Source organism: Megalops cyprinoides, chromosome 6, assembly GCF_013368585.1.
Source record: "Megalops cyprinoides isolate fMegCyp1 chromosome 6, fMegCyp1.pri, whole genome shotgun sequence".
NCBI classification, from domain to species: Eukaryota; Metazoa; Chordata; class Actinopteri; order Elopiformes; family Megalopidae; genus Megalops; species Megalops cyprinoides.
In genome coordinates, this window is record NC_050588.1 from 28,327,004 (window position 1) to 28,347,578 (window position 20,575).

The 20,575-nt window shown below is 45.6% G+C and overlaps 1 protein-coding gene across 10 annotated transcripts in view; it reads right to left on the reverse strand.

The window, feature by feature from the left end:
- slmapa (sarcolemma associated protein a) overlaps window positions 1-20,575 on the reverse strand; it is a 59,684-nt gene that overhangs the window by 25,505 nt on the left and 13,604 nt on the right. For 8 of the 10 annotated variants that reach the window (XM_036532289.1, XM_036532293.1, XM_036532288.1 and 5 more), the window contains exons 2-5: window positions 10,560-10,707; window positions 9,322-9,394; window positions 3,199-3,235; window positions 1,062-1,124 (exon numbers count right to left, since the gene is read on the reverse strand). In XM_036532289.1, coding sequence (XP_036388182.1) covers window positions 1,062-1,124; window positions 3,199-3,235; window positions 9,322-9,394; window positions 10,560-10,707 — 321 coding nt within the window. Of the gene's footprint in view, window positions 1-1,061; window positions 1,125-3,198; window positions 3,236-4,867; window positions 4,907-9,321; window positions 9,395-9,536; window positions 9,602-10,559; window positions 10,708-20,575 lie in introns of those variants that run through there. The other 2 variants (XM_036532291.1, XM_036532292.1) reach the window with 2 other exon arrangements.

Sequence of the window (20,575 nt, forward strand, 5' to 3'; positions counted from 1 at the left end):
TGAGGTCAGCCACAATAGCTGTGCTCCCTAATCCTTCCGGGACAGACCCAAGCGCTGTCTTAACGAAAAGAATCAATCAAACCCTCTAACACTAATGACTGGCTCTCGCAGGCTGTGTCCCGGTGCAGGTGGCTCGGTGTTCTGGGCTGGATTAAAAAGGTCGTTTACGTTTTTGTTGAATTTATGCAAGTACACTACAACTGATCGGGATCTATTCTGGCAGATTCAGAGGTCAGCTGTCCCTTGCTGTCCTACTGCATGACAGCTTTTAACACAATGCAATGCGCTAATGCTTGGGAAATTCAGCTTTTTGCTCCTGAATACATTCTACATGAGTATTCTACGCAGACAAAATGTTTTTAATTTGAATTAAGATGGATGAATTAATTTGAATTAAAATGGCTACAATGAAATCACACATAGACCTAGAGCAGTTTGTAAATTTGTCTGAAATGTATTTAAATCTGTTATTCTGAGTAAACCTAACGTTGAATGAGATGAGCATTTCTTTGACCGTGTGAGAATACACACTGTTCAAACGTACACCGCAAAGAGCGGATCCTGCTTGGTATTCTATCTGCAAATCCTGGAGCTGCACGTCAGCACTGTGCTTTCTCACAAGATCAAGGAAATATCACTCATCATAGTAAGACCCTACAAAAATACAAATAAAGAAAATCACTGAACATGTTTTCTGTATTTCCCCCAATTTCAGTTAAAACAATTATTGCTAGCTCAATATCACATCAAAACGTGGGCTGATATAGACTGGTCCCAGGCCAGGCTGAGAGACACAAGCTCCCAGCATACTTAAGAAAAACTCAGGCCATGCTGAATCTGGACTAGAGTAAGTAATCAGCAATTTTTCCAATTGTTTTATTTCATACTTGTACTTCAAATCCTACCCTGGCAACACTGATTCAGCTTCTAAGTTACACTTCCTGTGGTCCAATAAAAATGATCAAGATGGAAAAGAGTGTAACAGGAATTCATGATCAAAACAAGTGCCTGAGAGAGACTGTTACATCAGACAGACAGTAGAGGTCAGTGTTGCATTGTACCTGTAGATACTGAGAAAGCTGAAACAGTTCCTGAGAATACATACTGGGCGTATTAGCGGCAACCTGCAGGGTGAGAGGAAACTGACGTCAAACAGGGTTACTTCAAAACATTCCTAATGCAACACAAACCCAGGCGATACGCTTGAGAGGAATGCGCATCGGGATTTATAGACCCTGGTAACAAACCTGATTTATCCAGTAAACAGCCCACACTACTCAAAATAGACTGCATAAAAACAGAATTATCTGAGGTAAAGGTTAAAAAAAAATTATATGTCAGCTAAAACACATAAGTACACAAACATGGCAAATGGAAGACTCACAAATCCCCAGTAGCAGTAACACTTGTCAGGACATAAGAGATAATATCCTTGTCTGCTTAATTAATTTCCTAATTAAACCTACACTTCAACATAGCTGTTATCAGCTGTTGTTTTTAACTATGGAAATTCATAAACTGCACATTGGTTGGTGTAAAAGCCATAGAAAGATGGCAACACAGACCTCAACCTCCACATTATAATACAATGAGAGGATGTAGTTTCTATTCAGATGCAGTACAGAAAAACAACTGCATGCATGTATCTGTCCATATAAATGCGCAAATTCATACCGACAGAGCATGACACTCTTGTCATCTGTAGCTCTACCATGATCATCTGCTCAGACAGGTGGGTTTCAGTGTGGAAACGGGCATGACACAGGCAGCTTCCATTTCCAGAGCTGCCAGCACGCAGACGCTACACGTTTCCGCACTGAGACCAGCGGAGATGCACACTCCTCTAGCATACAGATTCGACAAATGTTTAACGTGACACCGGCTGATGTCTTTGAGCCAAAACTGTGAAATCACTGCAAACTCTCAAATATTTGGGAGCGACTGGTCCCCACGCTCCCCTGTCGGTCAGTTCTTCCAATTCAACGGCCTCTCCTCTAATTACGGGAACACCTGGGGCTCAAAATCCCATGACCCTAAAGGACTAAGGGGTGGTAGGGAAAAGTAAAATTTTGCTCACATCTTACCAGACACCATTAACACTTTGTTGCACATTAGACATGATGGATACTAATGTATGACAAAGACAGATTTAATTATCAGCAAAGGAACATTGGTCCATTCACACAAAGCTGGTTGACAGCAGTACTAGATCAGGGCAGAGAGAACACAGTTTCTTTTTTTTTTTCTCTAAGGGTCCTTCATTTTGTCTAAACCGAAAACAAGGCCACGGGGGAATGCAGATTCCAGGATGGGAGAGGAGCTGTAATTAGATTTCAGTTTGCTCTCTAATGTGATTAACTGTTCCACTCAGGCGCCTGCATTGCCCCTTCTTCAAAGAAAGACGCCTCTGTGTGTCCTTCGGCGGGCTGTCCCTTCTCTGCCTCTGTCCCAAGCCAGGTGCCATCAGGGTGGCATCATCTCCAGCAGGGCACAAGTGTGGCAAAGGACACAGCGAAGAACAGATCAAACGCTGCTTGCTTATCCAATTTCGCCCAGCTCCCCCCCAAGACACAATTCACCAGTAAATACCGATGTAGCACGTTCCTATAAACAGTAACAGCTGAAGAGATTCACCAACCACATAATAAAAGCTGGGCTGAGCTAGTGATGTAACCCAAGATATATCAGGATCAGCCATCAGGTAACACTAGAGTGAGCCACACGGGAGAAGAACCCAAGCTGGCGTCACAAGTTCCAGAAATTTCACTCGCTCATCCGAGAGAGATCAAAGGTGGGCATCGGCCAACACCGAATTGGATTTGCCATATCTTGATATGTGAACACGCAAAGGTGCTCCGTTAACGGCAGGTGAGAGCGGCTTTGCGGCGCCACACTCTGGCAGCTGGGACAAAAGCGGAGACAGCAGGCGAATACAAGAGTGACCTCATATTTCGGGCGAAAAAAAACTGCAGCACATACTTCAGGAGGGGAGTGTTCCTTCACTGAGGAAACACAGATGTTGAAAGCATCAGATGGAAAAAGACATCACTTTAATTCTGGAGCAAGGAGCTGCCTCAGTCTCCTGAACTCCTGCCATTATCCAAATCACTTAGCTGTGAGCTCACACTGGCCTGCCCCCCTTCCACACCCACACAAACACAACACCGAGACAAGTGGAAAATCCAACAATTCACTTACCTTATCAACAGGAAGTGGTAATGGCGCCTGAATGACACTGGAGGGGAAGAACAAAAAAAAAAAAATTCAATAATCAATCAAACTGAAATGAAGACAGCAGACTGTTGTACTGTTCAGAGTGGTAAGTCGTGTCTAAAAGGAGAATGGTTAAGATTAACCATAGAAGTTCCTCTAATTTGAGCATGCAACTTTGTACTTGTGTGACTACATGCGAGTTAAATATTTACAGGGCTGGAGCTGAGGCCGCTTGTTTGGAGTAGGTGTGGCGATAGCTGAACGGCTGCCGCCTGGGGCAGACCGAGGCCCAAGATGAACTCTGGGTTCATCTGCCGACCAACATCCATCCCACAACCCATCACAGTCCACACTGTCTTTCAAACCTTCCCGTTTCATCACAAACTACAGGAAATGGGTCGAGATAGTCTACATGGAAGCCGAATGAGTGGGTCCCCTGGACTGCTTTACAGTTTAACTCTTGCCTCGACAGGAGCAGTAGTATACTAACAGGGACAGTGCAAAAAAAGTGCCCATCACACCCTCAGTCCAGATGATTAGAGGGCACAGCAGAGGCATGAAGGCCTTCAGAAAACCTTCTTTAAAAAAATGGGAAAGCAAATTCCAACAGCGCAATCATGCTGTGAGGAATATGAGACGCTAAACTTCACCGAAAGACAATGACAGATGGACTGTGCTATTCTGGTTCTTAAGAACCAGCCAAAGAAAATTGGTTGACAGTGTGAGAATGCAGAGCAGTCAGACTTGATGAGGCACTGCCTCCACAGAGACAAACAGGCACTGGCCTCTGCTCTACAGCCTCCTAACCTGGTGAAATGTCCTGGTATTCAAAAATGACCTTTACCTCACAGACATCCGTCTTATCCTTATCAGTGCTATTGGAACACTGTATAAATGTGCCCAGCCCAACAAGACTTACACAATCCTAACAGACATGCAAATTCCAGCCCATATTTTAAAAGTAGTTCAGCAAACAAACAGCCACATGTGACGGAAAGTAATTGGGGATTTTCAGTTAGCCCTTTAAATTACACCATGCAGTAACTGAGTCACAAATAATCAGTGCTTCAAATTAAGTGTCAATCTACAGATGAGCCCCATCAATCCAAGACTCACACAACTAAAATACTGCACTAAAGTCATCTAGCACAAAACGTGCACTCGCACAATGCTTTGTGGACCATATTTATAAGATGCAGAATCTACCCGCTCCAAAAACCATCTATCTCCGCTTTCACGGTGGCAACAATGTTTTATGGAAAAAGAGCTAAAATGCTCTTTGTAACAGATCTGGTAGAGAATTACATACTACAAATTACAATTGAAATAAGACTAACTTAAATCAGACTGATTTTTTGGCTTCGGCTACAGTGCACAGTATTTATATTCTGTCCCAATTCCGGAATCTGTGACTTCAGAGAGTTTATAGGGAACAGAACTCCCCTGTAAAAGACATAACGAGAGAAAAATGAACACGCTGGTCATACCAACTTTACGGTCCTTAAACAGAAAGGCAGTTATTCAAAACTCAAAGCCATTTATGCGCGTGCACTCAAGTGTACATTGACAGAATTTCACGTTCGGGTTCCCCTTTAAATTCCCACATCCTGATTCTCTCTCCAACACATCGGACTGCAGGTCACACCCGTCTTACCTGTGCTCCTCCAAAGCGCAGCAGTTGCATTGGAATTTCCTGCTTGTGAGGCACACGGTTGCAGGTGTATAAAATCACCGCACGCTAATTATCACATTTTGTACAGTTCTTTCTGCCACTACCGCACTTCCTCTCTCCCACATCAGGTATGAAGAAGTTAGCTAACCTCCACCCCCGTCCGCCCCCTCGGTTAGCGCCCCTGCCGCGATGCCCTGTCAGGCGACACAATGATGCAGAATCCGCCCCCACCTGCTACTACGGCCTCACTTCCCCATGAACAGGTTTCGTAACCTTGTGATCTGCAACGACTCCACGGCTCCAGGTCTGGTGAGAGAGAGGATGTGATGACAGCGCTCTCCGGCTTTCGGCCTGCTTTCGCCCCCGAGGCGGCGGCCACTTCAGGCTGAGTGCAGAGCCCTGCAGCTGCCTCTCCGCTTACTTCACTTCCTTGTCATATTCGGGAACTTCTGTCTCACGCCCTGCACGCCGCTGTGTTTTCACAGGGTCGTGAACGCATCAGCGAAGGCCGCTGACAGCACGCGGCTTTGGCGAGAGCGGCGGCCGCAGAGGGGGGCGGATCCCGCTGCTCCACTGACCAAGCAGGACGCTGTGAGCAGCCCTGCCCGACGCGGGCTGCAGTGACCACAGCCCGTGCACCACGTGACCACCGGCGCACACATCCTGCTGAAACACTGAAGCCGTGACGAGGACACTGCAGATAAGGGCTCACCGCGCAGACAAGGAAAACCTTTCGTTTCGCAGAAAGTGAAACCGAGGCCCGACGCAAAGGAAGAGACGCCATCCTCTGGACCTCCTCCACTGGCGAGATTCTCTCCGATAGGTTTGGAATCAGGGCAAACCGGTTGAGGTGCATTCCGCCCAGCGAGAAGGCCTCTGTCAGACCCGCAGTCTAAGAGAGGGGTGCTCCTCCTGTTGGGCCGGTGTGCAACACATTTCCCGCAGCGTGCTACTGCGCACAGTATCGCGGGACACCCAGTCCCCTCCGCTCTTCAGTGCTGATTCTCACAGCTGGCTCCGCGTCTCCAACACGCTAACGGCAGAGCTGCCGATAGAGAAGCGAGCAGTGAATTGTGGGACAGAGCAGAGCTCTGTGGGTGACAGCTGTCACAGCACCACCTAATCTGTTTCTGCACTGCAGCTGTGAGGCTGGGAGCACTCATTCTGAACAGAGATGCCAATCAAGTGAGTGACACCCGGTGACCGCTTCAGCTCAGCTCCACAGAGACAGCCTCACCTCACCCCTGGTCCCTGTCTGCCACCCAAACTACAGCTCTTAGCCCTGTGTGGAGCGGCAGGCCTTTCAACAGGAGACACAGCTCACAACATCCAAGTTTATATAAGCCTCCCTCTGATGACTCACTTTATTTGTCCTGCACAGACAGGGGAGAGCAGATCTGATGAAACTATTGTTTAAGGCTTTTTTTAAACAACCAAAAATGGTGTAAAATGCCATTAGGAATCTGTGCTACATCACAGCCCCTCTCTCAGTAATTTGGCAGCTCTTCATCGAAAACCAGAATCTCAAAATAACAGAATTACAGTCATTTCAGAGCATATCAACAGGGCCAAACTAACGAAACCAAAACTCTGCCTGAGAGAACACACTGAAAGGGTATTAAAGTTTTCACGAAAAGAACATTTCCGCCATCTGCAAGTGCAGGCGAGGAGCATGATGTGAAACCTCAGAAAAAGTGTGTCAGTAAATCAGCGTTTTTTTTTTTTGTCCGCTTCTTCGGAGCCTGTGTGAAATCTGCACGCAATTACAGTAGAGAAACGAGAGCCCCGGCCAAAGATGAGGCAGAGGAGAGCGGCAGGCCCAGAGGAAGCGGCTCTCTCCCTCTGGCATTTCAGCCTCCCTCCTCTCCGGGAGAAGAGAAAAACAACACGCAGCCGAGCGGCGACCCAGCCCTCTGTCCAGAGACCATTATTCCGTATCAGCGGAGTTCCCAATCAGAGTGGCTCTTCCCAGCCGCCCAGCCCAGGCCTTTCAGAAGGAGCTCGGGCTCCACTTTCTCCACACAGCTCTTTGTGAGGGAAAAATAAGGAGGGCCTGCAAAATGCTGTGTGTCACATTTATTTAAAAAAAAAGGAAATTTCTTTAACAGATGGCTCAACTTTTTTTTTTTTTTTTTTTTTTTTAAAAACTCGGGAAAAGATTTCCAGCGGCTAGCCTGGAAGTCACAGCCACAGTCTTTGGGAGGCAGACATGCTCTCCAGAGCGTATTACACAAATGGCCCAGTGAATAACTGTTTGGAGATGTTTACATGAACCACCCCAGGACCCCCATAGCCCTGGCATCCAGAGGGTACAGCTTAACAACAAGTAATGCACAGCTTCCAAAAATACCTCCGACGGGCTCAGCTCACGATGACGCCCGTGTCGCTGTTCACGTGACTCGATCCGTCAACGTTTACTTTAAAAATGGCAATGGCACTTAGGAGAACTCGACTCCAGGAATGAATCCACAGAGCACACATGATCAATAAGAATAGCCCAGTCAACGTGCTGTATTTAGAGATGGGTGGAGGAGGTCAGTGAGTAAGGCCTTCCCATGCGGAGCTCATTCTCACTGTATTATTTAAGACTTTATTATTTAAGACTGATTAAAGATTTAACACTGTGGAAAGGGCACCCAAGAATGTGATTCCTAATGTATTTTGCTCAGTGGTTTCCTCCAATGTATGTATATTTACAGATACACAAGGAAGGAAGGGCCTTATTCCCATAATGCGTATGGCCTTGGCATGGACGCAGCATGCTGGGAACTGCTCTCACAGTAAAAATCTCAGTGATGGAATAAGCCGGCATGTCCATGCACACACCTACATTTCATGCAATTATATTTGGCGGATTTCTATGCGGTTTGCAGCCAAGAGCAGCATCTTGTGGGAAAGCCATCTGTTTAAAGAAACATATCTCCACCACCTCTTCTCCGCGCGCATGCGCGCACACACACACACGCACACACACGCACACACACGCACACACACGCACACACGCACACACGCACACACGCACACACGCACACACGCACACACGCGCACACACGCACGCATGCAGACTGCACAGGTTGTACCACAGGAGACACAAGCAGATGGGATTTTTGGGTCCTTCGACAAGCTGGGCCAGCACAAACATAACTACAGCTGAAATCTGTACACTGCACAACATGAATGCAACCTGTTCAAATTAGTAATTTAATATTGCTCAAAATGGACACCAAACAGATAACAGCACAAACCTCTTCAGAGAGCGATAATAAGATAGAGTATGTGAAAATCATTAAACGCACTTCTAATGTTACAGATATGAAGTGTCCAATAGTTCCAAAATAACAAAATATTAGCCAACACGATGGTGCTTGTCATTAGGAAAGCATCAGAGCACGCTGAGGCTGGTTAAGTAAATAAAATGCCGCATAAAATTAAGAGGATGGGGAAGGGGTCTCTATGGTATAAAGAACATGTCTGAAACAAATACCACAGGCTGCAATTTGTCAATCCATTCAGATTCCAAGTGCTCACACAACTGACGCCACAAGGCTGGAGAGAGGATTAGAGTCCTGCCATATCCCAAAACTGAGTTCACATGATGGTAGCGGGGCACTGCCAACACACCAGCAAAGCCAGTCAACAGCGCGTGTTCAGCTAGCTCACGCGCGGCTGTCTATGAGCCTTCCCATGTAATTAACTGAGCACTTCAGACAAAGTGCCATCAATAACTACACACATTTTCTCAGCGCAATTCCAAGCTCTGCTTGCTAGTGTAGCTAAACAAGCAAAATGACATTAGTAATTAGTAACTTGCTTAACCAGTTCGCTCAAGCAGCTCACCAGCGGTTCAGTTGGTGATTGTCATTTGCTGTTGTTAATTACTGGCCTTACAAGCAGCAGACACTTGCACGAATCATGAGAGAGAGTACTCAACCGAATTAGAAACTGTTCTAGAATATGCAACAATGACCACATGACAAAGTGAAAGTAGCGGGGCAGCTCACACTCCACAGCTCTTACAGGACAGCCCTGTCGCTTGGCACCGACACCAGACAGTTATTCACAGAGAAACGGCAGCCAAATTAAAGTCATATACACACTATTGACGCGAGTCAGGCCCTCTCCTTTAATGCCATTTCATTTCAATCAATCAGAGACTAACACAGCGCTGGCGTTGGCTTCTAGGCATAATCACTGACTGCAACCCAGAGTTCAACACCCGAGTCAAGCCTCTGATTTCATTACATTCCTTGCATGCTTAACAGGAGAGCAGCCCCAAAATGTCTGCTACAGCACACCAACAGGGCTTAAGTCCCCAAATGAACATCCTGAGGTAGGTCGTGCATTCAAGCGAGGCCACTTGCTTTTTCTCTTTCCTTTAAATGAACAACCTTTTAAACTTTCAACTACCTCTGGTGGGCTTAAATGAGAGATCTTACTCTGAACGTCTTCGCGCCTCCATGCCATCCGGTAGAAAGAGCTTGATTGTAGACACTATGCATCCATGGGTGACTGAAAACAAAAGCAAAAAAAAAAAAATCACTCATGAAGAAATACATGTGACGTTGTCAGCTTGCAGTACATTCCTCAAGAAATTTATAAGGAAAAATGGACAATACTTTCTGGTTTTCAATGGTAAAGACGAGATATTTACCAGCACTCCCTTCAGCAGACCATCTCATTTTGACTGGTGGACTCACACAGAGCTGTTTCTCCACCTCTGACTTATCTATGTGCAAACAGGCAACTTCCTCCACAACGGTTTAATACATCACCGAAAGATTAAGCAACTTCTTATTTTTGTTTAGGCATGTTACCATTTTTCCCTGAGGACAAAAGGAAATATTAAAATCCTTTTGTCACATCAAAGGTTAGAGAGATTTAAATGTACTAGCACACAAATCAGGCTTTATTAACATCGCCAGACATCTCTACAAAGCACTTCCGTCAATCCAAAACTCCAGGTGTACACACCTTTTCTCTGTAAACACACATTCTCATGCTGCTAACTGTGACGCCCTGTGATCTTTTCCACACTTTGAGCCGTTTAATAACGAGAAGTTACTTTGCCTCTTTGCATCTTTGATTGTGAAAACAGCCATTTCATCTCTGCTTATTACAACACCTCCTTGACTGCAATCCAGAACCACTGCTGGATTTCAAAACTGGTCTGCTGTCTTCGCTGCCAAGGAGGCTTACATCACGGGCTACTGCGTGACCAGACTGCCATTTCAAACAGCTAATAACATGGTGCAGAGGGCTTCGCTGGTCTTCTCCGTCACACGCTTTAAAACGAGGGGGGAAAGTCCACTGCTCTATAGCCCTCAAATAAACACCAGCAGCAGCCTGAGCCCTCCCAGAGCTGCTGGTACATGTGCTCAGGTCAAGCTGTTCAGCTGAATGATCTCTCATTTTTATTTGTTTTCTAAGGTTCCTGGGAGTCACCAGCCCACATTTTTAACTGTTAAGAAAACAGAACTTTGTACCTGTGCAGGGGGCTGTTAAGAATACAGAATGATGTACCTTAAAAAAAAAAACCAACAGCTAATTCATTTGGGGGTATCCTACATTAAGAGCTTTGTCACACTCTACAGGCTTCTTTGCAGATAAAGATTAGTAACACTGACTTAGCCATGCTGAATACCAAGAGGCCTACAGCGTGCTCTGGGATTGGTACCTTTGCGGGTGTTCTCAGTCACATCCACCCCGAACTGGATGATGTCACCGGAGAGCACCTCGCAGGGGGGGCTCTCCTCAGACCCCCGGCTCAGGCGCTGGCTGTTGATGAAGGTGCCATTGCTGCTCTTGGTGTCCTGGAGATAGAACTGCAACGAGAGGAAAACGTACTGTTACAAAGAGCTAAGCAGAGAGAGCAGCCAGCCTAAGACACAAGCACACACATCATAGAAGCTGCACACCTACATAACATATGCATTTTACAAATCTACAGCAGTGTCTTGATCTGCCAGCCTTATTTTACAAAAACAGATCACTTATCAATGATACTGGAAAAAAAAAATTAACACAAACTACTCAATGTAGAGGATCCCTAAAATAGTCAGATTTCATCCATAAATCATTTCTCATACCTCATATCTAGTCACTGGGCCACAAATCAATATCCTATAATAAAAAAATGCAATCCTTCATAAACTTCTGTGTATTTCACTGAAAGCTGAAGACTACACAGGACTTTTGCTGTAAACTTTAGAGTAAATCTATGAAGCACAGGTTCCAAAACTGGCCTTTAGGAGGAATAATGAGCTCACCGTTCCATAAACTTAATCCTTTCACAAAGTCGAGACACTTTTGCCACCTAGCAAACAGACATCAGTCTAAATAACCCTTCAGCACACAGCATTTGCACAAAACATAGCAGACAGAAGGATTCTGCAGCTCTGAATGACATTTTTTGGCTGACATTTCAGTAAACAAAGTGTGAGGATCCCGAGTCCAGAACTCCAGCTGAAAAAGTCTGCTCTTCCCTGTCATACCCTGACCAAGTGACAGCCTGTTCTTCGCCATCACATCCCGACATAGTGACAGTCTCCTTCGCTGTCATACCCCAACCTAGTGAGAATCTGCTCTGTGCTGTCACATCCTGATCTGGTGACAGTCTGTTCTTCGCCGTCACATCCTGACCTGGTGACAGTCTGTTCTCCACCATCACATCCTGAAGTGGTGAAGCTGCACTCTGTGCGCCAACACAGGCGTTTTCCCCGCTTTCCAGGAAACAAGCGCACCGGTCTGACTAACAGACTGCGTCTCCCGTGGTGGCCCTACCTCCATAAGCCTGGCTTTACCCACGGCAGTCACAGTCCTCCCAGCTCCGGCAAGCACGTCATGCCGCCACTCACTGGCACCCTCCCCCACGGCCAGCGGTCATTCAGCAGAGAGAGCTTAGCCTTTCATTCAAAACTCCACGTGCTGCCAGAATAAAATTACTCCCATTCGATCATGTAGAGCTTTTGACTTCTAACCGGATGGCTCTTGGAACACTGTGCAAAGAGCCGAGAGAAATCGACCTCTTTTTTTTTTTCCTCTGGAAATTCTCTGGTCCCCATGGTTACCGAGCAAACCATTCCAGTGCGCAGGCATCCGCGTCCTGCGAACACTGCAGTGCACAGAGCAGCCCAGCCATAATTTACCTGCAGCTGCCGAAACGCACACATATACGCACACACACACACGCACATGCACGCAGACACACAGACACATGCAAACATGCATGTGCATGCGCACGCACAAACAAACGCAGACACACACACACACACACGGGTGCAAACAAACACACAGACAGACCCAGACAAGTTTTTTCCATTGTGAAAATGGTACTGAATATTTGCAGTAGCCTGAAAGCACACCAACACATCAAACGCTTTGATGCAGGCCATGTGTTCAGCTTTAACAGAAGCAGACCGCCCGTGCTCTTGCCTGTCCATTTCACCTCACTGGAAATCAGATGAAGCTGCGGTACGGCCACCGTTGCTCGGCCGTAACATGTGGCAACATGAGCAGAAACTTCCACGAGCCTTTGAAAACACCAGGCCAAGCTCAGGGCTCACTGCCACCCCTATACCGGAGTTTATCAGCGGCCAACACCTTTATTAGCGATTCAAGGGCAGTATCAAAAGCACAGCCCCTGCAGCTCTGTGTTCGGAGGGCAACAGACACTGAGTGATGTGAGCACAGTGTGTGGCTGGGCCCTGCACACCTCGCCCTGCGAAGGCAACGTTACCACTCCAGAGAAATCTTCAAACGGCACCTTCCTGCCTGTCGCTGTCTGCCCAGCGACAAGAGTTCTGACAGACGTAACCGCACACGTCTCACAACGCGATTTTAAACCGGACATCTGTGAAGCGCGCAAGCTTGGCTGCGCTGTCAGAAGTGCAAGTTCTCCTCCACATGGTGTGAAGAAACTCATTTGTAACGAGCGCTTTTTTCCCCTTCCCCGGCGGGACGGGCAGAGGATTCTGAGCATGGTGACACGGCGCTGCCAGGTGCCAGGACCTGTGGAACAAACCACCGCGCGCCAAGGCAAGATCGAAAGGGACTGAGACATGATACGAATAGTACATACAGCCAGTGAAACTATTTTTACTGAAGGTTTACATAAGCAGGAACACCCACTGCATAATATGTCTACGTTAGTCCTCTCAGGCAGTAACGGAGTGGAAAAGACTTAGGCTATTAACACTTCACAAAGTGATAATTAAAAATAAAAAAAAACGCTTGGTGGAATACGGGCTTTTTGGAAACAAAGAAAACGGGAGAGCAGCTGAAGCTTCCCAGTTCTATTTCTGGTTGAGTCTTTCCAGCCTGACTTCTCTGTTAAGCTGTAAACGACACAAGGCTGTATATTATATGTTGCGGTGCTGAGGGACTTGGTGGAGATTCTGTCAAGCATTGACAGTGTGCAGACCAGCCGCAGAACCAATACCTGGGCTGCACATTAAAGCGGTCCACACGAAGGTGTCCTTGGCAATATTACAGATCAAAAAAACAAGCAAGGCATGTGTTCAAGAGGGAAGCTGACTATATTCGTTTTTAATATTTACTGGCAAGAGCAGCTCGTAGTGAGTCGCCATAGTACGGCGCCATTTTAGCTTACTGTGATTCCTTGAATCAAAACTATATCAATTACAGCACATGCGTAACACAGATGATGGGTGATTCTCCTTAGGTTCTGACGGGTTTTAATTTACTTAACTTAAATCCACAAATTCAGCCAATGGACTCACGGCTGGTTACATCAAGACAGACAAACAAGGGGAGTTAATAACACTTAAATATTTAGTTGACCCATTGCAAATGTTAATGAGTAGTCAGTTACATATACACAATAAAAACTTGATTTTACCACTTCACACAAAATTCACTCAAACATATGGAAGCCCACTTTGTTTTTGCAAACGTGATGAGTTTACTTTATCAGCAGCACAGTACTGAAAATGCTGCAGCACTGCAGGCTCCCCAGCAGAATGGAAATAAGGGCAACGAACAGAAAATTGGGTTCACCATTCTGAAGCATTTTTACTTCAAAGAGAAAGGATTCTGTCTGCTGACCACAATCCAACTACCTACATAGATGTAGAACAGCACTACTAACTCTGTGGTAACTCTGTGGAACATGTATACAATTTCACACAATTCCAATTCCACAGCCATTTTAATTTTGGTAGTTGCTAGCTATAGGCTAAGAAATTGCTAGAATTCTGCAAGCTTGAGATGTTTTGGCAACATTTCTTGAAACCCGCACCCTCCCACTTTGTGACCAAATAGAAAACGCTGATCCTCAATTAGGACCCTTGGAAAGCAGCTCTTGGGATCGATTTGGACTTTACTGAGCTTGGATGCCAGGAATTACAAATACTTTATCCTGGGGATCGTGGGTTCTCATTAATATATGGAAACATAAAAGAGGTAAATGGTAACAATAAATTTACACACTGAAAGTGTTCTGGCTTACAAGCACTTGAGCAGGAGGGGAGAGCAAATAAAGAAACAATCCACCATAACGGCTCACATTCAGCTAAGGGGGTCAGTGGAAACCTGGCGAATGCACTAGTAAGCAAACCTCCAAACCATGTTCGCTAACCAGGTGGTCGAGCTAGGCGAGTGTGAGGACATGCTTATCAAGGTATGAAAATGTGTCATACCATTGTAACCTGCAAGGCAACCCACAACCCACAACAAGCTACTGTTCCTTCAAACAATTAAGGCATTCCTTAGTCAATATAAATACCAGGACATTAGCTAGGTGAATGCCAATTACAATATCTGTCATTATGGCAGTGATGATAATGATAACCATCAAGATGTTCAGCTAAGCATCAACAACGCAACAGCATTTTTCAAAATAAAGCCATATTTTCAATGGGCTTTTTTGCATTTCGAGTTTAATTTTTTCCTACAGTATTCCCATTTAAAAATTAAATTCAGTTAAACTCACAGATAATGTGCTTTTGATGAAAAATAATAGGGCTGAAGAATGGTTTAAATGATTTAAAACAACATTCAAAGCTGGCTGTTTGGTCAATTTTGCAGCTGAACTCTCGGCTTATGGGTGATGATTTTACTTGACTTAAAATTCAAATCAGTGAATACCTGACATTTCTAAACTGCGAAAATAAGCATTATGGGGTGTAAATTTCCATGGTGAGCTCCAGGTATGAGCATACCCTGTGTGGGTGTGAGGGGCAAGTGGAAACATGGCTGTGAATGAAGCCTGTCAGGCCAGGCTCTATGGGTGCCCTGCAACGCACACTGTCTAAGCCCTCAGCAGGCAATGGGAGATCTGGGCTTATCTGTTCTCCTTTAGATGCAAGAACAGTAAAACTGTTGTCAGAATCTTCAAATATCATGCAGTAGCGTGTAACAAAGTACCGTCTACATCTTCAAAGTCTTTAAACCCGTCTGTAACTCTCTAATTAACCGACAATGGTCCCAGCAGCTGCCCAAACAATGGGCTAAGCATGCTGAGCATTCGTTTGCACCATGATATCATTATTATATAAAAACCGCAAGACCACGAGGCTGCCTAATTCATTTAGCCTGAAGCGCCAAGCTCTCTTAAGCGCTCTTGTTCTAGGCTGCTTGGGCAGACCTATCAGTAGCACCTTTTGAGACACACATCAAGGCCAGGCTGCCAACAGCAACAGCCAGGAACTCCAAGTCATGCAGAAAACTGGTAGCCCTATGTGCAACCTGTAGTTACAGCTGTGTTTATGAATTTATTAAAAATATGGGATACCCCTTGGGACCCTTTAGTTAGCTGTTCTCATGTATCACCGTGTTGTGATAAGCACTGTGCACAAAATTCCCCTGACAATGTCGACCACCATGACCATGTAACTTTTTCCTCTCAGACACCCAGAACACTACGTCTTAACCAAGGTCAATTTTAAACTTCCTGACATGGTTTCAGAAATGCACAAATTTCATAATATTTCAGGTTAGTCCTGTTTTAATAAACAGCTCTAACTCCAGTCATAAGGCCTGGATCCTCTGTACGACTGAGCACACTGGGCGGAAATAACAAGCCTGGCCACACAGAGTATGTTTAGGGCACCTGCCTGCATTTGATACTGGCTAATAAGTTTGGAAGGTGGGGGAGGGGGGCTCTGCCTATGCTGCCTACGCTGCCTATGTGCAAACAGCTGAAACTAGTCCCTCCCATGGTTTTAACAGGCACACTGCCACAATTATCAGTCACTGACAATGCGCATTGGAACATATCACACGCAACACCATGTCAAACATTTGAAGAATCCACCCATTTCTCACCACCCGTTCCATGCAGCCACTGCTCCAGGCCTTGTTCCGTCCTGTCTGAAGGACTGTAGCTCGCTCCTGGCTGGCCTCACTGCCACCACTACCCACCCTCTTCAACCCATCCAGCCCTCTGTTGCCCAGCTGGTCTTCTAGTCCCTACCAAGCTATGCCTTGCGCCACTAGAACTGAAACAGTGATGGCTAAGCCACTCCACACCAACCCACTGCTGTTTGCATCTCACCCTATGCAACTAGATGTCTGTCCATTCATCCTGACAGGCTCCGCAGTGGGGGTTACCTCTCTCACCTATAGCCCCCCCAGAAGTGGAACAATCCACTGGCCACCGTGCACCATTCACCATCAGAGTAGCAGTTTGCTCACCTCCTCCACTTATTTTCTGAAGACTCCCTTACACACAACACAGGTCTACCCAATCTGGCTTCATCTTCAGGTCAGACAATACAGTGAAGCAGCACTTAATTGCCAATTCGCTTTGATGGATTTCACTGTAGGCCATTATAGAAAGCAGACAAGTTGTAACTGTGACATGGAAGCATTTTGCAGGAATGAGGAGCTGCATGATTTAGCAGTGAGTGAGGGCATATGAATAATGACTGGAGCTGAAACATTAAGTGAATTTATTTTTTCTATGTTTTCATTTAGAGTGGCAAAGGCATATTTAATTCATCACAAAAATAATACTGACAAGGATACAAGATGCTACCAAAATTTAAATTAAAACTGTGACTGTGGGAGCTCTGCTGAGCGTACTTTATAAATCTAATGGTCTACAGTGTGACAAGTGAACGACTGATAGTGACGTTACCATGGCAATATTATTTTTAATCTTATTAATCTTATGTCATGGTAATATAATTTATGACATGGTTGATGACATTGTATACCTGAAAGTCTTTGTCAGCCGGCACTTATAAATGTTTATGAAGATGTCATTTAGTGCTTATTGAGGCTGTATGTAGGCCTGTATTAGGACTCATCAGTGAAAGGGTTACTTACATCCATACCTTGTTAAAGATAAACTCAGTTAAGATGCTCTTGGCTTCATACTGCAATCTGCTTTCATATTTTTGACTTGCCATAGGTTTCAGTGTTATATGAACCCAATTAAAATGACAGCCTATTTAATATTCTCCGTTATGCTGCCTGCGCAGGCTGTGGATATCAATAGGGTGGGCATATAGATAATCGAGCACACTCATTTTTTTCAAGGAAAAACAGCACATAAAGAATGAACTGCAGCAGTTTCCACTTAAAGCCAACAGTCTTTCTCACAGTGATAAATTGTTCAGCTCTTCTCTGTTTCATCCTCTACACACAGCTAGCCACAGTGCAACCTCTCCCAACCTGAACCTTATATGATAACACATTCATTTCACATATCAGGCTTCATCCTTCCCCGTAATACCACAGCGATGGATCTCAACGGTTGCTATGGTCCCCAGCATCACTAAGCAATGAATTATTGATTCGAATAAAATGTGTATAGCCCAGTCTTTTTATAGTGCATAGTACCAATCACGCTAACCTGAAAAAGTTTGTCTCTAACTTCCTCTTACAAAACAGTATGTTAGAAGAATCACTTGTTTTCTATTCAGTGCTACTACTATCACTAATACTACTACCACTAACACTACTACTACAACTAATGTTATCAAGAAAGGTATGCTTTGGTAGGATTCCTGCAGCTGGACTGCTGGGTTTTTTGGTTTGTCAGATAATTTCTCTGTGCATCCTTCTACATTCACAGTCTCACGGCCAGGGGAAGCCCACACCTGAACCGTCTCACAGAGGAGAACAGTAGGCTTGTAGTCTGTCTCAAAGCAAGTCATGTGCCACAAGCCAACAACAAATTCCAAACATGCACTTGAATAAAGGAATAATGAGTAATTACAAAAGGAATGCAAGTCCAGATAAATGTTGTTTACTGTTTGGTATATCCGACTTTTAATGAGGCGGACCAAAATTGAGCAAAGTGCCCTCCAGGAAACACACACAAAAAAAAAATGATGTGCGTTTACGCTCTGCTGGTAAGACAAGCGTGTGTAGGGGTTAAGCGGAATCTCATATTTAGAGCCGGGCCTGTTATTTAACTGGAAGCTCCGGCGCTGGCAGGGGTTGGCCAAGGACAGGGAGAGCAGTGGGCGTATGCTGAAAGACACTCCAGCGCTCAACACCTGACTCACCATCATACCCATGCTGCTTCACACAGGGAGCCAGTCAGCGTGCTGCCGTTGGAGCAGCGCAGGCACATGCACCACTGACACTGTAACCAAACCCTTTTCTGCTCATTTGCTTATTATTTCGGCCTGCTCTCTCCCTGACTGCTGAGCTGACAGTAATCACCTCCTCTCCTGGCAGGGGAAAGCCTCTGATGCCCTTTTTCCAGGGATTGCTGGCCCAGACTACGCCTGGTTTTCCCTCTTAGTTTCATCCAGCAGAGCAATAACCAAATGTTCCCAACTCTTTCCTCACAAACCGTTTGGTGCTGTCCAGGTTACTGGGCAGCCAGGGGTGGTGCCAGTGCACTCTGGGGTAAACATGGAGCAGCAGCCTGCCTCAAAGGAAGGAAGATGAAAACAGAAAACTGCAAGATGATTCAGTGTTCTTCATACAAAACACAGCTGCCGGTAGCTATCCCAGCAGATATGCAAGCTGTGACACAGAAGCTTGAGGACCCTACAAACGTACATTTTTTCCCTGGGGCTTAGACGCCAATGAGGCCGCGTACCTGTCTTTCTCTTAAAACTAGCGTAATGCCTTCCGGCGCAGGTACTGCAGTGAGAAACCAAGCAGGCCTAATCAGCAGGGCCCAGCCAGATTCCAGCAGGGCACATCTTGGTAAACGTCCAGCAGTGGAAAAGGGCTAGGAGTTTTCCCTCTTCCCTTCCTGAGTCTGTTTACAAAGAGGAGACACGCTCTTCTGCTCCACTCCGATCACTAAGCTCAACCCAGCCTTCCATTCACAAAGCGACTCTCTTCACAGAAATGGTGCCAAGTCTGGTCTCCAGGACTTTTGGTTTTGGTTTTTATTGTAGAGAGCCGGGTTCCACTGGGTGCAGAGAAAGGCACAGATCACAAGACCAACGGATAATCCCTGCCAGGGCTTCCAGCTGTCTGCAAGTTCCCCCCACACACAGTGCATGTTCTAACCTGAACTTTTAGTTTCTTTAAGTCCATTCTACTCGCTTTTGTCACATGAAAAGATTCTTTAAATTCATTCCTGGCAATGGTTTTTATAAGTAGATTTGATAATCCTCAGTATTCAGTCAAAAAAAAAAATGAGGATAACTGCTGGAGGAGCAGGAGTTGGGCTCTTTGGCTGAAGGAGTGGCACATTTTACTCAGGTGGACTAAACTGCAACGCTGTTTTTCCCCAGCCTGGGTTTCTCAGACATTCTAATCTGACCGGTTCATTTTCACCCATGCATGTTCTTTCAGGTCCTTGAGGACTAATGTGAACACAAAGTGCCACAGCTCTTTTCCCAGTACAGCACCGAGGCCTGTGCTGGGTACCATCACACCCCTGCAGCACGACGCAGGACTGCACCTCACGGAGCACGCTGTTCCACACAGGCATCACGCCACTGGGGGACACAGCCAGTGTAACACAGCACTGCCTCACTCCCTTTTTGACTCGTTCCTCAATGGAGAAATTTGCATCTGTACGTTACTACTGTCGTGTCATGATATGGTATGGCCCATTGTGTCACATTAGATACCTACCTACCTGAGGCCTATGATCCCCTCACCATGCCAAATGGACGTCCTGCTTAAGCCACTGCTTGTCTGATGGGAATCAGAAGCAGACTGCAGCAGTAAATGCACTCACCTAATCAGATGTTTTCCATCAATCGCCACCTCAGACAACAGAATGTGTTCAGTCTACTCAACAGAAACTCAGACGGTAACAAAAAATATTTGGAAGGGTATGCCAGAATATGCCTCCAAATATGGGTGTGCCAGAGTGGTAAGGGGCAGGACTCGAAACCAAAAGGCTGCCGGTTCGATTCCCTGCCAGTATACTGCTGTCGTACCCTTGGGCAAGACGCTTAACCCAGAATTACATCAGAAAATATCCAGCTGTATAAACGGGTAACATTAATAATAATAATAATAAAAAAATGAAACCTAGGTAAGTCTCTCTGGATAAGAGAATCTGTTAAATGCCAATAACGTAATGTAATGAAAAGGAATACACAGAACAATGTTTAAAGGGAAAAACACTGAGCACATTTTGCTGATTGAACATGAGCAAAGGACTAAATGCTCTGAACGACACTGGCTGTTCTTGTAGGGGATTTGCACACACATTTAATTCCCCTCCCTTACTGACACGTTTCTCCTGCAGAATTCCACAGGTGCAGACAAGTACAGACCATCCGCGGATGAATACAGACG